This window comes from Bos indicus x Bos taurus, chromosome 13 (genome assembly GCF_003369695.1).
Source record: "Bos indicus x Bos taurus breed Angus x Brahman F1 hybrid chromosome 13, Bos_hybrid_MaternalHap_v2.0, whole genome shotgun sequence".
Classification (NCBI taxonomy): Eukaryota; Metazoa; Chordata; class Mammalia; order Artiodactyla; family Bovidae; genus Bos; species Bos indicus x Bos taurus.
In genome coordinates, this window is record NC_040088.1 from 61666520 (window position 1) to 61682301 (window position 15782).

Consider the following 15782-nt stretch of genomic DNA (forward strand, 5'->3'; position numbering starts at 1 on the left):
CATAATTTCCTTCATGTCTCTTTTATTTTTATTTATTTATTTTTTTAATTTTCTACAAACATGATCATGACCTTGACTTCATTTAGAGTTTCTCTGGGTATTTTACATACCTTCTTATTTCTCATAATTCTCTTTGTTCTTTCATTTTCTTAATCATGGTGTCCCTATTTTTTCTTTTGGATGCTTACCAATCTGTCAATATTATTTGGGTATTAGGGTTCCTTGAAACTATTATACGAGCCATACTTAATCCACAATACGAATCACTGTGACCCTACATTCATTTATAATTCACATGATGACATCTCCTTAGGAGGGATTTGAGTAAGTACTGTGAAAAGATATTAAAATGGTGCACAAAACACAGCTAAGTGCATTATGTGTGGTGAGAATAATATTCTGGCAGGGGCAGCTGGCCCAGCTTCTCGTCTGCAGCCTGTGCTACTACAGAGCAGCTGTGAAATTTCATTCAGGGAAACATATAAAATGTTCTGGCTTAAAAGAGCTTAGGGTATGACAATCCTTTTTAAACAATAATCCGCTACCTTTTATCTCAGGAAAATAAGGCTAAATAAAATTTCCGTGAAATCATATTAAAAGAAATGCTTGATTCCATCAAAATGAGGGACTTTGGAGAGTAGTCACCACCCAGTCTGCTACTAGCTTTGTTATGTGATTAGTGCTTTTGTGCATGTGTGTGTGTGAGCATCAGAAACAGGGGATTCACCATATCTATAGCTACTGCAACACCAAAAGCAAATCCTTGTAATGATCCATTCTGGTTTTCATTTCTTATTTGTATGTGCTATGTTTTGTAATAATTGACCCGTGTCTCTAATATTTTCAGCAACCGAGATCTTTATAAGATCTAACTTTTAAAGTTTTCCTAACGTCAGCTTTCTATATCAAGTTGCCTTGCTTCTTCAGGGTTCAGGATGGGGAGCACATGTATACCTGTGATGGATTCATTTTGATATTTGGCAAAACTAATACAATTATGTAAAGTTTAAAAATAAAATTTAAAAAAAAGTATATTTAAAAATTGTTTTCTAAAAATCTCTACTTTTATAAAATAACTCACAGAAATCTTAGTACTTAAGTTTCCCATCTAAATAGTAAACATATTAAATATATATGACAAATATATTCACAATTACAATGGAATACCAAAGAAGAGGTTGACAATGTACTTTCAAGATCTGGGGGTACAGAAGAGAGTGACTCTTTATGCCATTTAATCCTGTCCATTTGAATTAAGTCCCTTATAGTAAAACAGTTCATTTATATACAAACATATGAATGAATATACAAATGCAATAAATGTTCACTTCCCTATCAAATCCATCATGTTTTCTGATCATAGAGAAGGAACCTTTTCACCTTGCTCCCGTCTGTGTGGAAAGATAGATGTGTGTCCAAACCACTTAGCTAATGTGAACCCTTGCTATTGCCATTTCTTTTAATCATGGCTGTCTTACCAAGTCAATATGAGGATTTCTTGAAATTATTCATGGAAATGGGAAGCTTAAGTGCATGCTGGATAAAGCAAGGATGTCTCAGTGAATAGCTTTTCCAGTGGAAAGATCAAGATCAATCTCCATGTACCTTCACTGTTGACCCCTTTGAAGGAAAACAAACCACCAAGCTCCGTAAGAGTTAACCTGTCTCTCCCCAGACTCCAGCAGTAACTGGGACATGGCCATGCCACATAGAATCTGCACACAGTATCTGAAAAACAAAAGCCCAGCTGCTGTGGTTTGGTAGGCTGTCTAAACAAAATTAACCTTATGGAGAGCTTCTTTTGAAAACTGCTAAATATTAAGCCAGTCTCAAGTTCTTTGGCACCTGAGTTTATATTTACAATTAATGAGAACCTAAGTGCTTCCTATGAAAGCATGGGTTAACTTAGTTGCTGGAGATGTCAATTTGGCCCTTGTGGGTACCTCAGGATTGAACATTAGCCCTTGATGTTAACAACCACACAACCTTTTGCTATTTGTTGTGGTTGACGTATGAAATCTCCCAGGAGGGTAAATGGGCAGGACTATATAAATGTATCTCAAAAAGACAGAATTGGAAACTGGAAAAAAATAAAGTTGGGTAGAGCGTCGAACTATATTTTAATGTGTGTTACCAGAGCTAATAAAACAGGCACATATATCAAGGGTGGAAAGAAAAAACTGAAACCACTTGAGGACCAGTTTTGAAGGGTATGTTTCACATCAGAACTGCCAAAACATGGCTCAGATAAGGGCTTTAATGGGGGCAAATTCAGCTGGCCTGCTTGGGAAGGAAGAAGCATGCTAAAAAAGTGTGTTTATCATGGCTGTCTTCCCTTAGGTCCTGGAATATCAAGTTTCCTGGAATACAGAGCTCCACACGTTGAATGTGGGATAGAATATGGTTACTTCTTGAGGTGAGCACTAGTCTCAGCCTTACCTTTCCCATTAAATCAGCTTTGTGAACTGGCCCCACACATGGGTATAAAGCACTACTATGAATCTTACAGTCACCTGGGCACTTAACCTGTCGAGGGATGGGCTCAGAGGACCCATGGGGCTCATTCTGATCATGAACTGGCACCTGGTGCTGTCTGTGTTTGCTGAGATCCTGGATGGCTTTAGTAGAGGCAGAGTGGCAGGCAAATGGCTACAGTGTCCACGCTTTCATTCAACATGCATTCAAGCTTCAATGAGAGAAAGGATCCCATTTCCGTGAACAATTTCAAGAAAGCTTCATACTGACCTGGTAGTACAGCCAAAACTGAGAGGCGTGCAGGTGCTAAGGCTCCAGATTAGCTCAGTGGTTTGGACACACATCTGTCTTTTCACTCTGATAGGTACAGGGTGAAGAGGATTCTTCCGTTACATTCAGTGCCACAACTGGAGAAGCTCTCCCAGGTTGCAGGCCAGGATGGCTATGGGGAGCATAACACATGCTCCGACAGCAGAGTGTTTAGTGCTGTAGCCAGGCTATATCCCTTACAGATTAGGGACCCCAGACAGAATACTTAAATCCCTGTCCTTCTGATATTTCATGCGTAAAATAGGATTATAGTATGACTTTCTTCATGGGGTACTCTAAGGATTAAATGAGATCAACATGCAAAACCCTTAGATGAATGTCTGGTGTACAGTAAATCCAATAATTGCAAGATAACTTTATCACTATTAGCAACTACATGGGACGATTCTAAGAATAATTTAAAGTAAACCATGAATCAAGTAATCAGAAGCATTACATTTTATGCTTATTAATTAGAGAAGCTTCTTTGTTAAGGATAAATCTTTTTGCTCTCTTTTGTTGAGAATTTTAAGAAGCTTGAAAAAATTTACTCATGAGAGTTAAGAAAAAACTATCTAGTTTGTGAGAAGTACATCAACATTTCTGTTTTCTTTTTTTTCCCCACTAAGGTAAAATTTGCAACCTGGAAATGCACAGATCTTATATACCAAAGGAATCATCAGCCAAACCAACATACAGACTATTTCCACGCCTTCAGAAAATTTTCAATCAATCAGTCGATTGATTCCATTCCCATCAATCCTGACCTTACCCTGCCATGGAAACCACTGTGCTGATTCCTCTTACTGTAGATTAGTTTCATCTATACTGAATTTCACATAAATCAAATCATATTATATATACTCTTTCATACCTGGCTTCTTTTACCTAAACTAATGATTTAAAGTTTTATTTATATTATTGCATGTATCATCAGTTTGTTATTTTTTTTCAGCTGAGTAGTAGTTCATCTTATGAAATACTTAATTTTGTTTATTCTATTAAACATCTGGATTGTTTCAGTTATTGGCAATTATGAATACAGTTGCTATGAATATTCTGGTACAATATTTTTATGGCTATGCTTTCTTTTGAATACATAGAAGTAGAATTTCTGACTCATTTAGTAAAATTATTGGTATGCCTGAATTTGGTCTTCCATTTTGCTATTTGTTTCCTTTGCGTCCATCCATCATGTGGTCCATTTTTTCTTCCTCTCTTGCCTTCTTTAAGTTAAACAGATATTTCTTAGAATTCCATTTTAATTTAACTCTATATTAAAAAATTTTTTTTCTTTAGTAGTTGCTGTGCATAATGTTAAGACATGTTGAAATCACTTATTGAAATTTGATCCAATTAGTTGCTAATTCACTACTGTAACTGAAATAATAACATTCGGTCACAGTACTTACTGTTATGAATTAGTGTTAAATAATTAACGCCTGTCCTTGCTACCCAAGATACATTTTAAATCTTGCATAGTATTATTTGACCATGCAGAATAAAATTCAAGCAAAAATTAGTCTTAATGGAACAGTAAGCCAGTGAAAACCTAGCTGCTAAAAATATTAAACTAAATTTACCATCTAATAGATTCAAATACTGTCTTTAAAGCTTTATGTCTTAAAAAATAACATATTCTTTCTCTCAAAGAAAATTTCTTCTTTTTTTTTTTTTTTGCTTGCTTAAGCTGGATCAGCATATTTCATGATTCCTTGAATCAATAAGTATTGATTCAAGCACACATGAAAACATTTAGTGTTGATGTCACCAAAGCACAAGGATGGTCACCGTGGTCAGCAGGCCCCAAATTCACATTGGCACACCCTTCATACATACATAGGAGGCTCCCTTTTCCATTTCCTTCAGAAATGTGCTATGGGTTATTTCAACTCCTGGACCCCATACTCTGACCTCTCCCACTCACTCTTGCCATATTGCTGTCTCCTATTACACTGAGAAAACAACAAGCCCAGAGGAATACCCTAGATTTCTCCCTGTTACCCATCTCCTCTCATCCACGTGGATTGACCCATCCCTGCTTACACATATATTGCTTCATTCTCAGTCATCTCTCAACTCCTTTTCTTCATGTCTTTTTTCTTCTCAACACCTCTAACATATAAATACACTCCTAAAACAAAACAACAGAAATCCTACTTCCCTTCTCACCAAGCTTCTTTAAATAGCAGCATGTCCCATTTGACTTCAATGTCCTTATTGCTCATCAACTTCTCAGATTCTCTCTGGGGACTGTGCATCTGTGGACTATAGAACTATCAGGTCAAGATCAACCAATGTCAACTTACTATTTAATTCAATGGTTACCTTTCTTTTTTTTTTCCATTTGTCTTTGGCATTGTTCACTACTTGCTTCTTGAAATTGTCTTCTTGTTTTCTGTGAGTCCAGTTCTTCTGATTGTCTTGCTGTGTTTGAGTTCCCCTCCCTCCCCCACAAAATCTCAACTGCTGTGTTCCCTTACGGGCTTCCCAGGCAGTGCGAGTGGTAAAGAACCTGCCTGTCAATGCAAGTTAGCCATGACAGACGTGAGTTTGATCCCTGCGTCAGGAAGATCCCCTGGAGGAGGGCACAGCAACCTACTCCAGTATTCTTGCCTGGAGAATCCCATGGACAGAGGAGCTGGGTGGACTGCAGTCCATGGGGTCACACAGAGTTGGACACGACTGAAGTGACTTAGCATGCATGTACGTTTTCCCTCATTAGTCCTTTGACCTTTTCATTTTTACTTTATTCTTCTGTGATCTCATTCACTCTGATAATTTCAACTATCATTATATGCTGATGATGCCTAAATTTATAGTTTGTTTGTATTTCTTAAGTGAATTTCAGATTTGCATAGATTCTATCTTTCCCTGATGTCTCCAATGCTTCTTCATATTTATGAAGCATTGCCTCAGACCACCTGTTCTTGATGGAACTGTACGTGGGAATTGCCTGAAGGCTTAAAAAGTATTGATGCCTGGATCCCAGATCCCGAGGTTCAGATTTAAGTGTTATGGAGAACAGTCTGAGCACTGGGGTTCTTAGGAGCTAGAATAATAAAATGAGAATAACCAGATGATTCTTATGTACATAAAAAGTTGAAAAACACTACTCTAAACAAAATTTTAGAAGAGAATTTCTTAATCCATTCGGGACATTCAAAATAATATTCTGAAGTGTAAGAAATGTTCATTATTATGGCACTTCTACACTTTCTTATACAGTTAGTGCTATCATGAAAGTAGTCAAACAGAGCAAAAGATAAAACCAAAAACCAAATGCCAAGTTATTTTTACAGTTTTAGAAACAGTAAGTGATAGATACTCAATAGTCTGTCAAAAGGTAATAACAGTTTCCCTTTGCTTACAAGACTGTGATCGCTGCTAAAGAAAAAGATGAAAAAAAAAAATAGCAAGGGAAGGTAGGAGAAAAAAGTGAAAGATAGGTGACTTTGATGATTTATGTATTAAAGTCAAAAAATAATGCGACTGAATGATAAATGAAACACTAGACACTTGATCTGTCACTACACACTAGGTAATAAAAATATAACCTTAGAAGTAGTCTAGTGAAAAAGTCAGAATAATGTTCTAACATTTTATCTTTGGATAAAAGGCCTTATATGTTCATAAGTAGGACATTAAACACAACAGATTCAGAATTTAGACAAACCAATCCATAATTCATTCAAAGTAATATTTCTGTATTAACTCTTTAAAATTAATTATTTTGCAGATCTGTTCTCCAGAATTAACTTGATCACATTCTGCAAACTGCTTAATGTAGTTACTTTAGCATCCTTTTGATGAAGACCCCACCTTCCGACTCAAGAACACAGCCTTTCAGAATCTAGGTTTAACAGACTTCCTACCAATGAGAAGAAATGACGAACACAGTGCCACCTGCAAGACACACCAGTGATGTCTCGGGTGCTCATACTTTAAATATCATTAGTAATTAAGAACTTACATGCAAATATGTTTTTTAAAAAGAAACATGACTTTATCAGAAGGAAGAATCTTTCGAGGAACCAAGAGCGAATGCAGCTTTTGGTATTATTATCATAGTACCAAATCTCAGTCAACAAATTTTAAATAATAAAATTAATCATAGGATTTTAGAGCTTGATATAATTTTAACATCTGCAGTGTAGCAGAATGGCACAACTCCATTTGCTAAATTGAGCTGAATCTGGTTGAAGATTTTACTTCTCAGTTAAAAGACTTTGCCATTGATTCAACTCACAGACCTATTTCAGCCCTAAATATAATTTTTTCCAGTTTGCATCTTGAAGGCATTTACATTTCTATTTAGGTGGTGAGTGGTGAGTGTCATTTGGAAGCAACTAATTAAATATCAAAGAAGGTAGTCAATAGTTGCACCAGCTAAAAACATACAGCTAGGTAATTCCTTAAAAATGTGACTTTTCTAAACAAGCTTTTGCCAGAATTCGAAAACCCAAGGGAGATGTAGTTTTAAATGCTTATAACCATTATCCACAGAAATACATATTATTTAAAGAATACATTCTAGGAACCCCTTAATAGAGAATTAAACTTGAATTTCTCGAGAAACCTAGAAGGCTGAAAGAATTTAGTTTTTGAACATAAACAAAGAATACCCCTGCAGTTTGCAGAATACATGCCAGTGTTTCAGAAAGGACTCAGTTACACAGGGGGATCAATGCATTGGGATTTTCAAAGAAAGGATAAAATGAAAAGTAAGGCATAATTACATGGCAAAAGGAAATTTCATTTCTAAATACTTATACGTATAATCAGTTGTTATAGAAGAGGAAAAAGAATACTGGAGGTGGGAATGAAACTCCTTAGGTTGGCGTCTCCCATGTGAAGTTTCTAAGAAGGACTGTACTACTCAGGAGCAGCCATACTGTGAGGCTGCCAGGGTCCTGGAATCCACATTAAGACTAAATAGATTCACATGGCAGCTCTGCCACATACCAGCCAGGTAACCTCACCTTTCTGTACCTCCATTTCCTCAGCTAAAAAATGGAAATATGGGCAGGACTAGTCACAGGGATGTTGTGTGAATTAAATGAGTTAATACAGGTACAGCATTTAGAAGAGTGCTTGGAGCATAGGAAACAATAAATGTTTTTCCTCTTCTTTTTCTTCAATTCTCCCCCTCCTCCTCCCCCTCCTCCTCCCTCTCCTCCCCCTCCTCCTCCTTCCTCTCCTCCTCTTACCTCCTTCTTCTTACCTTTCACATGAATAAGGAGCAGAAATGCTACTTAATTAGACATATATATTACTTGCAACTTAATACCATAAACACGCAAGTAGGAACATTTCAGTTGGAGACAAAATACTATTGTATATTGGTTCCTCTGAGTTTTTGTATTCAGCCATTTATAATGGCAATCAGTGCTAACTTACTAATGGCACCTGCATTCATTAGGAGTCATTCTCTTTGTCTAGATATTTTTTTCAGTCTCTTTTCTCCAACTTATTTAGAGAACTGAGGATTTTCACTCAATGCCGAAGACTAATAAAACGTCTCCAATCAAACAACTAACTGGAAATATGCAGAGGCTCTTCCTAGACCTGATCTAATTGTAGCAGGAAACACAATGCGCAAGTGACGATTTATCAAGAGTGATTTTTGCAGACTGGAACTCAGTCTGGGTCCTGTGAATGAGAAGCCCTGTTGTGTGCCTCTGGTGTCCAGCTGCTCAGAAGTATTTTATGTTTTCATATCAAAGATGAAGGGAAATCTCCTGGAAAGTGAATATATAATCAGGTCAGCTGTGGATACCACTGAGAAAATCAACTACTTTAAGTCACAGAAATATTCTAGGAAGACTCAGGGCCAAGGTAATCCAATATCTAAAGAAGGTGATGTACGGATGTAAAGGGCAGAGTATAGCTACACATTGAGTACTTTGATAAACATCACCCTCTTCTAGAAAAGTACAGACCTCTAAATTAAAATGGTTTTAAGAGCAGCCAATTAAATTAAAAGAAAATGTGCTGAATTTCTCTGCAATACATAGCAATTTACACAAATGTCTTAGCTTGCATCTAAAAAAATTCTCACTAAATGTGAGAAAGCATTTAGACATCCTTTTCCATTATTACCTCAATCTCAAAAAAAGAAAAAAATGTGAAGCTGGAGGAAAAGAACAATTCTGAATTCTGTTTTCAACATGTTTAATTAACTAATGAAGTTGGATTTAAATTGGCAGTCCTTCCTACATTTCCATATTCCATAAAATAAAAAGCAGTGGTAGCATGCTAACTTAATAAAGTTGCTATAAAAAGGAATGTGCAATCTCAAGTACTCTTTGAAAGGAACATTTATCTTAGCACTGGTCAAGTTGGTCTGCTCTAACTGCACATTTAGGAAAAGTGCTTCATTAGCAAACCTGGCCATGAAAAGAGTGCCAGTGTATAGACATATTAAGTCTCATTGTGATATTTTGGAACTCTGGCGGGTACCTGAGGCATGCTTGTGCTCAGTAGCTCAGTCATGTCTGACTCTCTGCAACCCCATGGACGGTAGCCTGCCAGGCTTCTCTGTCCTTGGAATTTTCCAGGCAAGAATATTGGAGTGGGTTGCCATTTCTTACTCCAGGGGATCTTCCTGCTCCAGGGATTGAACCCTCATCTCTGGTGTCTCTCTGCATTGGCATTCTTTACCATTGTGCCACCTGATGCATATCAGTGATCTTATATAATCTGAAGATCCAATAGTCAATTTTTCTAGTAAGATGAAAAAAGAAAAGAAGCCCTCCATTTCAATCTTGGAATTTACTTAACTTGATTTCTCAGTGTCATAAGATAGTTTTAATACACTGCATTAAAAAAATCTTCAGAGTTTTACTATTCCTTGCTGCATTAAACAAAACTAAGGATTTTCCTTGGGATAACTGGTAACATTCTAGAAAACTATTTCCCAAAGTGTATTCCACAAAACATTAAGTCAGTGAAAGCTATTTGCAAAAAAATTTTAAGACCAAATAGTGGAGAAATGCCAGATGCTAAATCTTTATCACCATCTTGGAAGTTTCTTTAGAATCTATGCTTTCTGAAAGCCAGGAATTTGTCTAAACCATTTTCACTACCATAGCTGCAAGCATATACAATCCCTTGCAATTAGCAGGCACTTGGCAGGAATAAGTAAATGAATGAATGAACGGTAAAAGCTTTTAACAGTTTTCCAGAAAGTAAATTGCTTACATTTTTTTTTCAACCAGAATATCTCATAGCTATTTGATAACAGGAATCTTTTGTTTTTTTTATTGTTGTTGGTTAGTCGCTAAGTCATGTCTGACTCTTGTGACCCCATGGACTGTAGCCCACCAGGCGCCTCTGTCCATGAGATTTCCTAGGCAAGAATACTGAAGTGGGTTGCCATTTCCTTCTCCAGTTTTTTTTTCTGTCAGCATTATAGAATATTTTAGTCATATTAAAGAAAAAGGAAAAGACAGAATCGAGAACAATATAACAAACACATATAACTACTACCTGTGTTAATAATTAAACATAGCAAATACAACAGAAGCTTCTGGGGAACCCTCCTCCATTCCATTTATCTCTTTTTAACATCCTCCATCCAAAGGAGGTAACCCTGACATTAGGACTTAGGTTCACCAACAACCTGCTCTGAGAAATGTTGAATGGGGGAATTGCTAAAGTCCTTTCAACACTAAGATTTTATTTCTAGCTAGTGTATATGTGGCAAATGGCTACTTGTGAAGCTATCCACTTATTGCATTAATACAACAATAAGTAAATAAATGAAATAAAATATTGTGATACAGAAGCAAGACAATGGAAAACTGATGTGATAATGATATATATGGAGAGGCTAAGCAACTTTTAAGTGGACTGATCTAAATACATATATATAGATATACAGTAACCTAAGAACAAACAGAAATATTTGTTTCTTGACTTAGACTGAGTAATTTAGAAACTATTCTCTACAAATACAGAGAGAAACATACCTAACACCATACATGTTAGATTCTGACTTACTCAGGTTATCGCCTGGGGCTGCAAAAGTGAGACTGTGTCGAGATCAATAATACAGTGAACCCACATTTACATAAAAGATGCTGCTAAGAGGAAACCCCCTTCCTGAGCTGAATAAACAGTTACTAATATAGTTACATCTCTTTTATGAAATCCAGCATTCTATGATAGAGTTGCACATATGACCTAACATAATTTAAAAGGAAAAGAGCTATTTGAAAAATTTTGGTCAATATCTTTTACAGACTTGTTTTGGTAAAGCCTTTCTTCCTCAAATTTTCATGTACTATTACATACATTCCTAAATTGTCTTAGAAAAACTCTAGTTATCTACTTATTAACTGTTCTTCCTCAAGTTTCTTTTTGTCCTTTTCTTTGCATAGAAGATAAAAACGCCTAGTAAAAGTATATTTCCATATTGCTCTATTTCTTAATTTTAATTATAAATGATGTTGAATAGTCAATGTAGTGAAAAACAGGCTTGAACCCAATACTGGTAGATACCCACATATGCAACCAATAAACCGAGGGCTCCAGCAACAAGAAACAGCAAGGAATGTGGATAAATTTTCACTTTACAATTGGTCAGTGGCGTCCTGAAGTTTTACAGGCAAACACTGAGATTAGAATTTCACTCCGCTATTGAAATAATTTGACTTTTCAAGTCAACCATTGAATTCTTCCTGTGTTAAACACCATGAGGGAGTAAAATATGACCTCACTCTACATTTAGAAGCCCACAAGTTCTTTCTCATGCTTAAATGAATGAAATAGATTAGTATCTAAAAAATATTTATAAAAGAAAAATGTCAGTTCCTACCTCCATTATCTTTTAGATGTAGAGCTATCTTGGTGTCATCTGGAAGAGAAAGTCAAAGTTACAACAAAAAAAATTTTAAGGTACATAAATCAATTGTCTACTAATGCATTAACTGTTTAACAGGAATGGATTTTGATACTTTACTGAGTAAATTTCTAGGTCAATGAGAGTTAGTCTTACCTTATAGGATGTAGTACTAAACTTTCTGAGATTGTAAGGTCAAGATTGTAAAACTTTAGTAAAGTTTTATATGACTCTTAAGAGCTATGAGAAAAGTACACTGGTATAACTTTGACTTAAAATACATTTATCTTAATTTTCTAAAATGATTTACTGTAATTAGACTCTAGAAGTTCTTATTTATTTTAAAGGCCAAGATCAAGGAAATTCCAAGTTAACTGGAATAGTAAATATTTGTCAATATTTACAAACTTGACTTCAAAAGTTAAATGCTTATTCATTGCTAATAAATATGACCAAAATAACATACAAAGTATCTTGTCCTACAAAAAGTAGAATGTGCTTTTAATTTTAATGGTATATTTCATTCTAAAGGGGAGGATTTGAATTACAGAAATATTTTTCTCAGGCTACATAACAACCCCAAATAAGATGAATTAAAATATAATATTGGTTTTAAAAGCATTAAAATGTACTTAGCAGCTGTCCTTCACCTCATTTTAACACTTTATTCTAGTTAACTTTAAATATCCAATTAAATTTCAATTAAGAGCAAAAGATTCAAGTTTAATATCCTATTCAAATTAAAGCAAGGCTTATGAAAAGAAATAAGACCATGTTTTCCCCTCAAGGCTTACTCTTGGCTAACTGGTCTCACATTTCTCCCTAGTGGCACCATTCAGAATAAATGACTAACAAATTTGGGCTAATATCCCATCTTTCCCCAATGAGCTGTGTGCATGCATTCATGCCCTCTAGTATTTTTGCCTTTCCTGGCAAAGGAAATGCTTCTCTAGTACAGTTTCTGTGTCATACACAGTGCTTCTCTATAAGGTTATAGACCAGCATATTTTACTGACTGTATCCACGCAAATATAAGAATTGTGTATTAGCAGAATTACCTGTTATTCAGAATACAAAATCAATGGACATTTTCTATGCATTTTGCCTTCCTATCCTGTGATTAAAATGTTAAACACTGTTATTACAAAGTTCAGCAAGAAAGGAAGGAAGGACACGAGAGGAAGTTCTTTCTTTCTTTTCTAGAGACTCTAGTAGCCAAGATCACCATTAAAGACTAAATCTTAATAAAAGGCATCCATACATTAAAAAAAAAAAACACAAAAAACACAGCACATAGTTTTACTCCACTATAATTTTGTATTTTCCCTTTTAGACATTCCTAAGAAATCCAGTTCGCTGAAGAAAAAAATTTCCCCTGGAGAACCTCTCCTGTACACGTCAACAGTGAATTTTCCCCCCTTCAGTAACAGAGAAAAAGTGTCTCCAGGGCACCTTCTGTGGGCAGGCTGGTGGGCAGCTGGGAGGTGGCTGCTCTTCTGGTGGTCGTCAAGACCCTGAATTGTGTGGTTGTTGCACGTATGGTGGTGCTGGTTCGAGTAGAACTTTCCGCTGGCTCTGTGGGGTCACACATCTTCTCTTTTGACTAATAAGAGAAACAGAGGGGGAGACAATGGAGGAGTGATCAGAGCTACATTTTAAAATTATATCAAGGAGAAAAATAAACGAAGAAACAAAAGAATAAAAAGAAGCTGGGCTGTAAAGCACAAAGGCCTCTCAAATCAAGATGAGGAATACTTTTTTTACAGGACTACAGTTATAGATTTTACTGACTTCATATATATATTTAAAATGGGATGTTAGAAAGCATTTCCATGTCTGGATATTTGGATTCCGTCATTTCTGAGTTTAACTTTTCATATTACTGTTGATCTTAACCCAAACTTTATATCAATATATTTTTAAAAGACATGATGGGAAACAGACTAGAAGAAAAATGTATATAAAGAGAAGGTTTAAAACATGGTTAAGTGTGTGAAGAAAGAATGTATTCCATTCACATCAAATTGCTAATGCTAAATTTGAAACGTGTAACTGCTCTATACTACTCCATTGTTTCAAAAATAACTTCCCACAGGGTGAATGGATATTTAAGATTAAAATTTTGCCTTCCTTTATGAAATATTCAGAGCCACCCACGCAAAGGATTGGACAGCACTCAGGCAATCACTTAGAATATTTTCTCCCTAACCGAGCTACACGAGGACATGGTGCATATCGTAGTTTTCATTTATAGCCCACAAGAAGAAACGATATGACATTTACCAGTAACGATTTCCAACATGCAAAGTTTTATAGTTTAGAAGTTGGTATTTCTCCCTACCTCTTTGTGCTTCAAAGGACTTCATCCCTCTGGTGGTCCTTGACAATTAATAGAAGATAACTACGTACACATGGATGGTACTTATCCCACAACTGAAAAGTTTTATTAAATAAATACCTTTTTTAAAGTTCTCTTGTCATTAGGAACATGCAATGCACTGTACTGCTGGTTCAGGAAGAACATCCAATATGGTTTCCTTGTCACTAGTTAGATATGATCCAGCTTACTCTCTCCAACATCCTAGCAGCCCATTCGATCCCACAGACTTTCGTTCCTGCATCTTCTCAGCCTCAGTAATCTCACGATCTCCTCCTTGACTCTACTTTAGTTATCATCCCCACACCTTGGACCTTCTCTGCAGCTGGGGATGCTTTAGTTCTGAAATCATACCTTCAGTTATCCTTTTTCCTGTCTATTCAGGTAGCTGTTCATGAATGTAGCTACTCACATTCTTCTTATCCCGTGATTCTGTAGAAAACCCAAGCACAATGATGCTCTCCCTTTAGTCTTGTTTTTTCCCCATCAGTTCAACCTCTCTTTTCAATATCTTGAAGCATCTTGCCTTGTTTTTGTGTGTATTTTGTTTTCCACATCACCTTCTTAGAAAATCTGCAGTACCAAATACAGTAAAAACTCTGCCTTTCCTTGCCTGCGCCAAAGCTCAGAGAGAGAGAAAGAGAGTGAGCGAGCGAGCGAGCTGGAGAACAACCACACATCCTGCCACTGGGAGCTCCACAAACTCACCTCCAGCATCCCCAGCAAGGGCTTCTATGCTGCCTGGCAATACTGCCCAGCTTTGCTGACCTCCTCTCTCATTATCCTCAACATCAATTTCAAACCCTCTCCACTCTACTTAGAACTGCCATTCCATAATGTATCCCCCAATTTTACCCTTGGCCTCACTTTTTATATCTTTGATAAGTGAGTCATCAGCAAGAATTTAAAAAATTTATTTACAGATCATCATCCCATCATCATCTGTACTGACCTGTCCTTCTTCCTCCTGTTGGGATGGACAAGTCCACTGTTAACAGCTGTTCCCCCATGTGTCTGCTCTGGCCCAGCCCAGTCTACCTTCTCAGGTATTGTGAACCTGCTCATTTGACCCCCCTCCTTTCTCCTCAGTATTTAGTCTTAATCCCCTCTTGCCTTGTTATCATAGCACTTTACCATACTGAAGCACATCCCAGCTTATTTTAAAAACTCCATCTTCCCTCTTCTCCACATGCATCCTGGGATCATCCTGCTTTTCCTTCCATTCACAGTCGGAATTCAAGAGAGATGAACCAGCCTTGGGCTTTGCAGATGCCCACAAGTTTGTTTTTGTCCAGCACAACTTAACTGAAACTTCTTATACCAATGTTTCTAAATATTTCTGTATTTATCACACCTTCCATATACACTCAATATTTCACTAGCATTTGGCACTGTCTGTCCATTTTCTAACCTTAGAGTCTGTGACACATACTCCTCAATTTTCTGACTCCTGTCTAACAACTGCTTCTCCAACTGCTTCTTCCTTCTTTGCTTTAAGGGTTGGTAGTTCTTATGGATCTTTCCTGACCTGTCTTTTATCTATAGGCATGGTCACTAATAATTTCCTCCATACTTATGACTTCAATTAACATCTTTATGTTAATTATGCATAAATATCTATCTCCAGTCCACATTTTTCTCTTGGATTTTAGGCCCAAGTATTCATCTATTGACTTATATGCATGTGGATGTCACAGACTTCTCAAGCTCAATAAGTCTAAGATGGAATTTGTCACACATTATTCTTCCCCCGTGGTTCTATTTACACACACACAC

At 36.4% G+C, this 15782-nt stretch overlaps 1 protein-coding gene across 2 annotated transcripts in view; it reads right to left on the reverse strand.

Annotated features, from left to right (window-relative positions):
• PLXDC2 (plexin domain containing 2) overlaps nucleotides 1-15782 on the reverse strand; it is a 418172-nt gene that overhangs the window by 36038 nt on the left and 366352 nt on the right. For both annotated transcript variants that reach the window (XM_027560001.1, XM_027560002.1), the window contains exons 11-12: nucleotides 13082-13232; nucleotides 11606-11644 (exon numbers count right to left, since the gene is read on the reverse strand). In XM_027560001.1, coding sequence (XP_027415802.1) covers nucleotides 11606-11644; nucleotides 13082-13232 — 190 coding nt within the window. The remainder of the gene's footprint in view (nucleotides 1-11605; nucleotides 11645-13081; nucleotides 13233-15782) is intronic.